The following is a 12,055-nucleotide window of genomic DNA, read 5'->3' as shown; positions in this document are numbered from 1 at the left end:
GGAAGCCCATCTTACGATATCAAGAAGTAGTTCTTCCGCATGCTGTCTTACTTAGCTTCATTCTCACAAAGACAGAGAGAGCAAGGCAGCTCTGAAGTGGAACTCCATTGCGCGAAACCAACACATCCTTATCTTCTTGTTGCAAGATCTTCATCATCCTTGTTATCCTGTAGTATGCATGTTTGGCTAGGGATTTGTTTGAGCTGTGTAATGTTTCCATGCCGGCAGTTGCGTTGACTGGGGTCTTGATGTTGTATTCTCGTATCTCGTATTGTAAGACGGTAATGGTCAACGTCCCATCATACGATGAGGATTGCATGCATGCTGGGTGAACTTGGGGTGGTCTTGTTGCGGAAAAACTGAGTCGCAACTTGGAGATGTCTCGTCTTTTTTTCCAATTCACTGTGCATTTCCGAATACGAGTTTCATTTTCAATATCTCTTCTGTCCCAATCAGTGACATTCCTGCCATTGGGCCTATTCTCCCCATTGGCTCGCATTCTTGAAAGTATCCCTCCGGGAGAGGAAACTCGTTTCATCTCTGGCTCTTCAACGGAGCTATCCAGTGCTTGTCTCTTACTCAAGCACGTCCGTTTTGCCCAATCAAACTCCTCGATATTTTATCAACAACGGATGAACTGCGAGACAATGCCGGCGGCATCAACATGGTTTCTGAAGAATACACAGTGTTTGGGGTTCGGTTGAAATAGAAGAAAATGTAAGTTTTTTTTGCCGATCCCTAATAGTGTAGCACACTCCCAGTCGGACGGGACAGAGCAGTTCACGATGTTTTGATTGACTACATGCGGTGGCATGAACGTATAACTTAGAAGGGACGAGCTCAATATTGCGGTTAGCAGGGCGTGCCGTTCATTCAAACACGGAAACCTTGACCCTCTTTAGAAAAGGCCCTTGTCGCGATAAACTTGCCGCAGCAGTTGGTTCCGTCGGCAATTTTCTTTTTTCCTGTCGGCAAGCCTTAAACTTTGCCTACTGCTTCCCCCAACTCACTCTCCAACTCTCTCTGGTTCATTAAGCGCCCGCACTCGCTGCCAGATTGAAGCTTCCAGCCCCCCGGTTTGCTCCATATCTCATCCTACTTTAGACATGCCTCCTTCCGCTGCAGTGACAAGACCCGCGACGAGTCGCATCATCTTTGAGTTTCGTTGAAGCTTCAACAGGCACGCGTCTGTTGCGTGTGGTTTTCTTATAAACTTCAGGCCTCAGTCTTTTCTAGCTAGAGCATATTAAGCCCCCCCCCCCCCCCCCGATGCATTTCTGAGCCCTTCCAGAACAAGCAAAAAAAAGCTCTTCTCCCCGAAAGAGACAAGGAGACATCTCATGGACCCAAACTTTGCATCGCTTGGCAAGAGCACCACCGCCAATGGCGTTCCCGCAGCCCGCCGCAGCAGCGTCATCCAACACGATAACGGCTCCCACAGCAGCAGCGGATCGAGACGGAGCGCCTGCGACCGCTGCCGCGCCCACAAGCTGCGATGCGTGAGGCCGCCCGGCTGCGACTTCCTCAACGAGGGTGCCGGGGGAGGCTTGCCGGCCTGCGAGAGGTGCGTCAAGGCCGGCGCAGAGTGCCTGCATACGGTTCGCACGCGACAGGTGTCGATACGGACCAGCGGCTACGAGCGACGAGGGTCCATGGGTTCGGTGTCGCCCCCTATAGTCTATCAGCGGCCCACCGACGATGCCCTCCCCCCCGGACCGGGCGGCGGCCACATGTACCAGGATGCCAGCACGCGATCGTTCTATCGCAACACCCCGATGTCACAGTGCCCAGGAGAAGGGCGAGCAGCACTAACAGCAGTCGGCAGTCAGCAACAGCAGCAGCAGAACGGCAGGCCGAGCCATGGGTCATCACGACGGCAGGACAGCTTCCATCGCACCATGGCTGCGGACCCATCCGGTGCGGACCTGTCCGCGATTAGTGGAGGCTTCCCCGGCATGGTCTTTGCGGGCGTCGATGCAGGCGTGAAGTCAAATCCCGGGGGCCGCAACAGCAGCATCCCCTTTGGTATAAGCGATCACGACCTTTCCTCCTTGAGCCACTGGCCAGAGTGCGACCCTGCCCTGACCAACATCTTTGGCCAAGATCTAAGCGACTTGACTAACACCACCACCGCCGCCGCCGCCCCGGAGAAGAGCACCAGCGCGCCTGTCGTCGAATCAAACAACAACCCGAAAGCGACGACACGAGGACCAACCACAACTATTACGAGTGATCGGTGTGAGACTAAGGACGAGTGTCTGCAGCGGCTCACCGAGCTGACATCGCTACTGCTGAGATGTTTTAGCCTCACAGAAGATCACGCCGTGGAGCTGGAGGATCTGCTTGCTTATTCACCGGGCGGGAAGACCCGTGCCGCCGCCGAAGCCCATGAGGAAGAGTCCGAGACGAGGAAGAACATGGTCGGCGTGCTGCTGGAAAGCTCCCAGATCTTTTTGGATACCGTGGAGCGTCTCAAGGGTCTTCAGACCCCGCCACGGCAAGACAAGCAAAGCGACTGCTCGTCCCCCATCTCGGAGTACTCCTACGTCGACTCGCCAGAGGAGATGGACGTGTTCTCAAACGACGGGACGGCGAATACACACGAGTCTCTCCCCATACCTCACAGGCGCCCGGAGGATGAAGATGGTGCCGGAGACGGGATGGATGATCTGCTCAAGAGTCCGGGGGCACCTCACTCCCGTAGTCAAGCTTCGACGGCGGTCCCTATGCTGCTCTCTCCCCAACACAGCGGCTTCTTCAGCATGCCGACGACGTTCACCATCATCAGCTGCTACATGTGGCTCTTCCGCGGCTACGAGGCCGTCTTCGCAGCCATCCACAACGCCCTCCTGACGCAAAAGTACCAACGGCATCAATGTACACCCGAAAACAGCAGCAACAGCAGCAGCAGCACGAACCCACGGCACGGCGGCAAGGGCTTGGGGCCCGTGATCCTGCCCGACATCAACATTGGCGGGTTCGGCCTCAACTGCCACCCGCACCTGCAGATTGAGATGCTCATCCACGTCAGTTGCCAGATGCTGCAGCGGATCGAGGCCGTGCTGGGCATCGACCCCGCATCGCGCGAGAGCTGCACCCTGGCGGATGCGCAGCAGAATGGCGTGCTCAACCTGACGAGCGCACCGACGCTGCTTCACACGTTTCTGCACGGCGCCAACAGGGGTGGCGGCGGGGAGGGGCCCAACTCGGCGCGGCTGTCACTGGTCCGCGGGATTGTGAAGAGCATCCGGCATACTTTACGAGGTGGACGTGGTTAGGGTGGACGTGTTTAGACACCATTTCATGTCAGAGAGGTAGACTAGATTCAGAGCCATGACTTAGATTACAGCGATATGTAGATGGCCTTCATGACATAAGTACACTCGAAGCATCAAACCTGGAACTGGGAATATCACTTGATTCTTTGGTAATTGCCTTGGATCTCACTGGGCTAGCTAGTCATTGTGTTCACTAACCACTTAAGGACTCAAAGTGAGGTTGCGGATATTGTTCGGACGAATACACTCGCGGGCTTCCCCGTACAGCTAAGAGACGTCCCTGTCAATAGAAGTAAGCACTTATAGCGCAGCCACCACCTCGGATTCTGACACGTGAAATAGGAGGGTGTCTTGCCTTGACTCTGCATCAGTACGCCCTGCCTGGAAATGCAGAACCCGGGTAACGCAACGTTACTGGCCAATGGGCTGATTTCTTCCTAACAGCTCGCTTCGAGCAACATTTGGGGTTGCCCTTCTTCCCCACAAAACTGCACTGATGGTGTTCCTAAGTTGTCAGTGATCGATGCTGCGGTTCATCAGAGGTGCCGATCGCTTGGGTGCCGTACGATTCGGTGAACCACCCCCACAGTCGGATTCGGATGTGGAGACGTCGGTATCGGCGTCGGAGGCCGAAACGAAAAGGACATGCCTGGCCTGGTCCTTCCAGAACCTTCCGGAACAATTGTGATGCCCGTGTCCGATGCCCCGATGGTAGGTCATATTGTAATGGATCTCATCCTATTATTCCGCCGTGGTAATGCCGTTGAGAGGAAATAAACTTGAGCAGGGCCAAAGGGTTGCATCGCGTGCCTGTCTGGAGCAACACTGCAACACCCTGTAATATTGGCAGCTTGTCGGTCGGCCAACTCACAGTGAGAAAGTCGGGACAGGGAAATAACATGTCAGGGGTCGCAATTTCTCGGAGAACGGAAAAAGGTTATGCTGCATGGCACCAACGTGAGAATATCGCACCTGTAGTCACATGACATTATTTGCATCATTCAGCTTATCACATAAGATGACCAAGGTGGTACAATTGGAGCTGCCAGTACAAACAGGGATTAGTGACAGAAGGTTTGTGGAAGGTTGGCTGATTTAGGTAGGAACCTACAGTCCTGTGCAATCAGCACCGAACTCCGAGTGCATCAGAGGCCAAGCAAACGATACAGAGCAACTGTTCTCCTCATGAAGTCGTTTCTAGAGGACCGGAGCCAGAGTATATAAGTCCAAACTGTACAATCGCCGGCGTCCTTCGCGTGCCATGCATGTCTCATGTCTCCACGCCTTACACACCTGACAGTATCTAGTTATTCCACTCGCAGGTTACGCACCATCAAACATTAGAGCTTAACTTCAATATGGCCAACGTATCTGACTCTTATTCGCCTGCTGGCTCTGAGCCACATAGCTACTGGGCTTCTACTCTAGCAGGTGTTGTCTTCGTCGCGTTTCTGTTATTTTCGCACAGCTGGTTCAAGCCGAATCCACTTGCCAATGTCCCTATCGTGGGGAAGGGTTCGCGATGGGCCCGCAGAAAGCATTTCATGCAGGGCAACGCGACTCAGATGTTCCTCGATGCTTATCGCAACGTCAGTTGTGCCCTGAAAACATCTTGCGCCTGGATATCCCTGACGTCTTTTACAGCACAAAGACAGCATCTCTCTGATTACGACTGCCAAGAGTAAGATGGATGAACACCGTGATCAAATACCTTGTAGCTGACCCACTCCCAAGCTAGGGATTCAATCCTGGTTCCTCCCAAGTATCTGCCAGAGTTGAGTAAAGCGCCCGACGATGTCATCAGTGCCCAAAAGGCGGTTGAAGAGGTTTGTGGAACCGCGCTCACCCTGCCTTTCACTTACAAGTACTGACCGAGAAAGTTCATCCAATCCAAATACACCACCGTTGGCTTCGAACTACCCGTTTTCGTCCACGTATCAAGAGCCAACTTGACCCCCGCGCTAAGTTGGTGAACCCTGGTCTAGTGCAATAACTGGTGAATTGACTCATCTCCATAATAGACGATCTGAACCCCGCCGTTGCCAAGACAATCGCCAAGACGTTGCAACGCGAACTGGCGCCAACATCCAGTTGGAGTGAGGTTGCTATCAACGCAAAACTCTTGCGCATTATCGCAATTGCGTCCGGGCACGTTTTCGTCGGGCCTGAGCTTTGCGATAATGAGGCGTATCTCAGCACATCGATCGATTTTACTCAACACCTCATGAAAGCCGTGTACGGCATTGCCATGATACCGACCTTCCTGCGGCCTCTCATTGCCCCCTGGCTCCCCATGACGAGGGCGCTACACAAGCGGCTCGCTGAAGCTGATGCGGTCTTCCAACCCATCGTCACTGCCCGGCAGCAGGCTGCAAAGGAGAGCTCACTGAAGCACAATGACATGCTCCAGTGGATGCTAGATTCGCAGACCCGCGTGGGAGAGCTGAGCACCCGAGATCTGGCGCTGGCGCAGATTGGTGCTAGTTTCGCGGCCATTCATACTACGACGATGACGGCTACGAACGCAGTGTACTGGTTGGCGGCGAAGCCCGAACTAGCTCCCATGCTTCTGGAAGAGGTTGAACAGGTCTTGGAGGAATCCAATGGCCAATTCACAACTGCAGCACTGCAGAATATGAAGAAGATGGATAGCTTTCTCAGGGAGGTTATGAGAGTTACTCCCTTGAGTGCGAGTATGTGACCCATTCCATGGATTACAAACTGCTGTGTCCAGATGACTGACCACTTTCCCTAAACATAGGTGCCTACGTCCGCAAGGTCTTGAAACCGTTCGAACTCTCGAACGGCCAGGTGATTCCGGAGGGCACGTTCGTAGAGGTCCCAAGCGTCGGCATCAACCAAGACCCAGAGATCTTCCCGAATCCGGACGTATTCGATGCTCTGCGCTTCTACAAGCTCCGCAGAGATGACAACCCAGCCCAACTGAATCAGCTTCAGGCTGCTTACGTTGGACCCACGCACCTCAGCTTCAGCTTCGGCAAGCACGCTTGTCCAGGGCGTGTTTTCGCCGTTAACGAGATCAAGACGGTGATGGCGAATCTTTTGCGCACCTACGACATCAAGTTGCCTGACGGTGTAAACGAGAGATATCCCAGCCTTGTGTTTGGTGACCAGGCAAGTAGACCCATTACTGTTTATAAGAATGACCAAGGAGATCTAACCGAAATCTGGCGTTAGAATGTCCCTGACCCCACGAAGACTATTTTGATGAAGCAACGAGATATGGAAGTCCTTGTTTAGATGACTTACACTGCAAACACATGAGTATTGTAGTTTAGGTAGTGATGGAGTGGCTAGTTATCTCGCTAGAACCGTGGAGCACAAAGAAAGCATGCAGAAAACAAAACAACTCCGAGTCTTGAAAGGGCGGAACTGTAGTCGCATCTAAGCTACAACGTTTCTACATGAATAAAACAATCGAACTTCCGTTTCCTACAGCTTTTCAGACTGGTGACAATGTCTATTTAGAAACACATGCTCAGCATCAGTGTATCAACGCCTACAAGACAGCTCCCGAGAAATGAGTCTCATTCAGCTAAAGCAACGAACATTTCCTGACAAAAACGTTTTACTTTAATTTTTCAACGGGCCGGGTAGTAGATGGAACGCTTCTCATGCAGGTACTTTGAAGATCGAAATTTCCAGACCTCTCAGCATTTGTAAACCTCACTTGCTGACAAAACACTTCCGTTGATTGCCTCATTGTTCTCCCTGGGTTCCCAATATCTCTTCCGTTTCAATCTAGATGGGTGCAACTGCGGGAGCGTTTTCTCAGGTCCCGAAAGTTATCTGCCCTGCGTTGTTGCGGAAGTCAAAATTTGGCTTTCCCGTTATGTTTGATGGCCCGGCCTACGTTGCACCATCGGAGGGCTCCGACCGTGTTGTTCTCCCAATGGCGAAATTCGCCGACTCTTGGCGCGAGTCGCTCATGTAACCGTATTATAAATCAGGCAGTATTTGGCTTCCAGACCTGCATGATGCATTCGGACTAGAATTACCACTCCTGTCAGTGGCACCCACCCAAAGTGCATAGACACGAACCTCTCCTTGGACTTTAGGCTTTCCAATCGGTGGGAATTCGCTGGTTTATTGTCGATCGCACCGATTTCGTCCCATCTTAATACGTTGAATATCTTGACAATAGACAAGGAACTCGTAGATTGTCGTGAGTGCCGCTCCGGCACATTGAGTCGCAATGACACCTTTGGGGGCCATGTAAAGGAATGTCGAGTCAAGAGCCTGCCGCAGAAGCGTATCTCAGCTAGTCCATAAATGGAGTAAATCGATAAGTCCTACGTTCATTGTGTTCCTTCTATCGACACATTTCTCTTCCGTACCTAGTATTCCCTTCCTGTTCAACCAGTCCACATCAACAAAATGTCTCGACCAGAGGATGGCATCAAGTTGGGAGATCGATCTCCAAATCGAGTTGAATCTAATCCAGATAGCCCTGTGACACTCAACGACAAAACACAGGCAGACGCGACAGCCGATCCGACGCCCGACGAAAATGCACCCAAATCCGGTGGTCGTGGATGGGCCTTTTGGGCCATCTTCGCGAGCTTGTCCGTCACAGCTCTCCTAAGCTCCATGGAAGGCGGCATCATGTCTACGGCTCTCCCAGCGATTTCGCGCGCTGTAGATGCCGAAAGGGACTACATCTGGGTTGTGAACGTTTACTTTCTCACCAGGTAAGTCATGTGGTGTTGATATGGAAGCGTCAAGCAAACAATAAATGGTCTAGCATGGATAACTGTACTACGCGATCTTGACGCTTACCAACGCGTGTTTCCAGTGCGGCTGTTCAACCTCTCTACGGTCAACTAGCAGACATTTGGGGCAGACGGTGGCCAATGTTGGCTTCCGTGGTCATCTTCGCCGCAGGATCGGCTGTCTGTGGTGCCGCCAACAACGCGGCGACACTAATCGGCGGGCGAGCGGTACAAGGGCTTGGCGCCGCTGGCATCAACACTCTCGTGGAGATCATCCTTTGCGACCTCCTACCGCTGAGGGAGCGTGGACAATTCATGGGACTCCTCTTCCTCTTCATCGTCATCGGCTCCGTGCTGGGACCCTTCCTCGGTGGGATCATCGTCCAACGGACATCTTGGCGATGGGTCTTCTATCTGAACTTGCCAATTTGCGGAGTCTGCCTGGCCCTCCTCTTCTTTTCCCTGAACCTCAAGCACCGCAGCGACGAGGACTCAACACCACTGGAAAAGCTCAAAAGAATTGACGTTGTCGGTCTCCTTCTTCTGTGCGCATCTGTCACGTCACTTCTATACGGTCTTACGTACGGCGGCGGATCAAAGTACGCTTGGTCCCATCCGGTCATCATAATTACACTGGTGCTGGGTGTCATCGGCCACGGCTTATTTATCGGCTTTGAGGCATCGCCTTGGTGTCCTCATCCAGCTTTGCCGATATCACTGTTCCAGAATAGAACGTCTGTGGCCGCCTATGTGGCCGAGGCCGTGCAGATCCTGGTATCATACGGCGCCCTTTACTTCCTCCCGCTCTATTTCCAGTCAACGCTTCTGGTGTATCCCGAGAGATCTGGAATTCTGCTCCTACCGTTCTCGATATTGTTCTGCATATCTGCTGCTGTCGGTGGTGCTCTAGTCACAAATATGGGCAAATTCCGTATGGTACATATCGGCAGCTTTGCACTGATGACGATCATGATGGGCGTTTTCACCTTGCTCAACCGTAACACACACCTCGCTGTAATCGCAATCACGGGGATTATCACGGGTATCAGCGTCGGCCTTCCCAACGCCTCCATCTTGACCGCGGTTCAAGCGGCGTTGCCAGACTCGCTCAACGCAGCCAGCACCAGCGCATTCGCCTTCATCAGAAGTATATCCACCGTCTTTGCCATCACGATCCCAGCTGCCATCTTCAACAGTCGATTTGACGAGCTACTTTCGTCCTCCGGCCTGGACAGCAATGCGAGGGCAAGCTTGGGCCTTGGCCAGGCTTACCAACAGGCGTCACGAGATTTTGTCCGTTCCTTCCCTGATGCGGTGCAGAACGAAATCATCGGCCTATACGAGGTGAGCCTACAGCGCGTCTGGCAGGTGCTCATCGCGATCGCGGGTCTTGGCGTTATTGCGTCTTTGATAGAGAAAGACCTGGAGTGTCGCACCGAACAAACAACAGAGGAATTTGGTCTGAAAGAGGAAAAGCCGGGCCAGACATCTTCCAACAGTGAGGTATAGACTATCTCGCATGTATAATCAGTCGTTTGAGGTTTCAACCTGGCACTCGCGCATGTCATAAGCATGTGCTAGCGCTTAGAATAGACTTCTGATTGACCTTGACACAACGTGCCGTGGATGGTTTGCGTTGTACTTTGAGTTAAAGTGGTGATAGCTTGTCTGAGTGAGATGCCTCGCCGACCGTGTTCTAAGTTTACCACAAGCTTAGTGATGTCAAATTCTTTCACAGGAAGCGACAAGTAGACGTGCTTTAAGCAATATCATGGCCTTTGCGACAGAGATGAATATTCAGACTTCTCTCATTAGATCGTATTGAATTCTCTCTGTGTTTGAACTGGGCAAACCACGAGGATACAATGTTTCTTGACCATAATCTTTCCGCTTATAGTGAACACGAGCCTTTATCCCTAGGTTACCATAGGAACACGGGGGAATAACTGTGATCCGCAACAAAAAGGTTTCTTCGGAGATATGTTGTCATATGAGGAGCATATGCTACAAGAACACCGGCGGTCTATCGATACCAAGCGCACGATCAAGAAACTGCAAACTTCTTTGGCCACACAAGGCCACGGCTCCCATCTTTGCCTGGAGACTCCCCTGCCCCGGACTGGCCGGCACCCACATTTCCTTGTTTTCGAGAGGAACATTGACCAGGCCGTCATAACATCGCTTGGTGTGCTCGTCCACATCCAAGTACAGCGAGTTTCCGCTACCAGATACGAGAACAGGACAGACCACGCGCGTGAGATAGTCGACACCATCCTTCTGTTGTGAACCAGCCAGCGAAAACTTCTTCATATGAAGCAGGATGTCTGAAGGCGACGAGAGCCCAAAAAAGGTTCCAGCGACAGAGATCTCCCACTTGAGCTGAAATGAGAACGTCTTCAGAGTATTCATCAACTTGTCTATCACGTCCCGGCTCATCCATCCATTCATCCAGGCCGACAGGAACAAGCGAGAGACGTGGGCGGTGCCAAAGTCCCACATGTCAAAGAACGGGTCCTGATTAGAAGAAAGAACCGTGTTAGCACAGGGTTCATGAAGTTCTGATCCTTGAATGGAACTTACGATGGAGACGCAAGCTTTGACCCTGGGATCAGCAGCAGCACGAAGCGCATAGTAGCCTCCCATGGACGCACCAGCGACAGCAATGCTATCGACGTCGAGTTCAAGATTGGGATTCTTGGCGGAAAAGTCGACAAGATGATCGATAACTCGCTCCGAAACAATTTCCCAATTTGGTCGCATAACGAGGCCGTGGCGACGGAGCATGACACCCTGGCCAGGCCCGTCAAACGTGAGAACGGCGTATCCTTGTCGGTAACCAGAGGAAGGGTACATAAAGAAGAGCTCTTCCTGGCACGAATCTGCTCCTCCAAAGTTCACCAAGATGGGGATCTTTCGGCCAGGGATGCGGCAGCTCTCAGGCGGCAGATAGAGATATCCTGGCAGTTGATGGCCCTCGTAGGGGATAGAAAGCAATTGTACCGGGCAGTCCATAAGATCAATAGCCTTGCGAAAGAGACTGCCCATCCGCTCCGACACAGACAGCGCACACGGATGCTGTATCATGGCCGTGTCGCCATCGGCGGGCGGGGAAGAAACGAACATGTAGCCGCTGGCACGGGTGTAATTGGCAGCTCGCAGATATGCCCTTCTGGCGGCATCTTTGTCGCCGTGCGCGCAGGCCTCTTTGGCTAAAACCTCGGCTCGTGCCGCCTGTTTAGCCCACGCCTTTTCCCACGATTTAGGATCGTTGGCTTTGATTTCGCCCACTGCCTCAAGAACTTCGGCCGTTTCCGCACCGCCATAGACGGTAGTGCCGAGAATTCGAACCGTCTCGAAGTCGAAAAACGTGCTACTTGGGAATAGTTTGTGCATTTTTGCAAATTTTTAAATAGTCGTGATGATAATTTCTGGTTTAGGGGTAGAGTAGCCTAAATCTTTTGCATTAGCTTGAGAGATGAAAATAAGTGCCGCATGGGTATTTTCACCAGTACAAGCGGAGATTGGCTTGCCACAGTCCACTGTGGTTGTTGTGCAAAGCAGGTCGTAATGTGTAGCCGCCTCTCCTAGTAAAGATAATGTAAACTTAGGATGCCGCAGCAATGAAGTGATGGAGCTATGATGGAGAGTATACTTTTACGATGTTCCGAGGTGCTCACGTTCGGAGTCGGGGATGCTACTTTCTTATCTTAGTTCCCGATGCCCAAACCTTCGACATAGCTCCGAAAATTTGCAGGGGACGGGTCCGACTGGGTTCTGATTCCAAAGTCACACGGTATCTTTTCACTGCTAAGAGGCACTTTCTGCTGTCCCTAGAGAAAATCCTGTGTGGAATGGGACATCCCAACCCCCGGATTGACGTGCAAGCGTGCCAATTTTGAGATCATTTGAATTATAACAGGCGGTACCTTGAGATTTATTCGAAGGTGATGTTTTGCGTAGACTGTTCACACCTCCGTTAATAAATGACACAAACCAAGAGAGAAGCTTTATAACGAAATGGCAGACGAAATTTGTGGAGGACTG

At 52.1% G+C, this 12,055-nt stretch overlaps 4 protein-coding genes across 4 annotated transcripts; 3 read left to right on the top strand and 1 right to left on the bottom strand.

Moving 5' to 3' along the window:
• Positions 1-1,340: 1,340 nt before the first annotated feature.
• ccsR (Cytochalasin cluster regulator ccsR) lies at positions 1,341-3,278 on the top strand (the record flags this gene model as incomplete). The annotated part of the gene is made up of 1 exon (XM_036633517.1): positions 1,341-3,278. The coding sequence occupies one exon, from the start codon at positions 1,341-1,343 to the stop codon at positions 3,276-3,278; it is 1,938 nt and encodes a 645-aa protein (XP_036501550.1).
• Positions 3,279-4,636: 1,358 nt separating this feature from the next.
• Positions 4,637-6,476, top strand: ATR2-8 (Cytochrome P450 monooxygenase ATR2; the record flags this gene model as incomplete). Its single annotated transcript, XM_036633516.1, has 6 exons — positions 4,637-4,867; positions 4,923-4,959; positions 5,013-5,104; positions 5,159-5,243; positions 5,300-5,971; positions 6,040-6,476. The coding sequence occupies 6 exons, from the start codon at positions 4,637-4,639 to the stop codon at positions 6,474-6,476; spliced, it is 1,554 nt and encodes a 517-aa protein (XP_036501543.1).
• A 1,200-nt stretch (positions 6,477-7,676) lies between these two features.
• FUS6-7 (Efflux pump FUS6) lies at positions 7,677-9,520 on the top strand (the record flags this gene model as incomplete). The annotated part of the gene is made up of 2 exons (XM_036633515.1): positions 7,677-7,990; positions 8,095-9,520. 2 exons carry the CDS (start codon positions 7,677-7,679, stop codon positions 9,518-9,520), a joined length of 1,740 nt encoding a protein of 579 aa, XP_036501544.1.
• Positions 9,521-10,015: 495 nt separating this feature from the next.
• ccsE-1 (Hydrolyase ccsE) lies at positions 10,016-11,404 on the bottom strand (the record flags this gene model as incomplete). Its single annotated transcript, XM_036633514.1, has 2 exons — positions 10,016-10,525; positions 10,592-11,404. The coding sequence occupies 2 exons, from the start codon at positions 11,402-11,404 to the stop codon at positions 10,016-10,018; spliced, it is 1,323 nt and encodes a 440-aa protein (XP_036501541.1).
• Between the last annotated feature and the right edge of the window lie 651 nt (positions 11,405-12,055).

Source organism: Colletotrichum siamense, assembly GCF_013390195.1.
Source record: "Colletotrichum siamense strain Cg363 chromosome Unknown KSG_Cg363_contig01, whole genome shotgun sequence".
In the NCBI taxonomy this organism is placed as follows: domain Eukaryota; kingdom Fungi; phylum Ascomycota; class Sordariomycetes; order Glomerellales; family Glomerellaceae; genus Colletotrichum; species Colletotrichum siamense.
The sequence above is the reverse complement of the archived record's forward strand: the minus strand, read 5'-3'. Positions and strand labels throughout refer to the sequence as shown.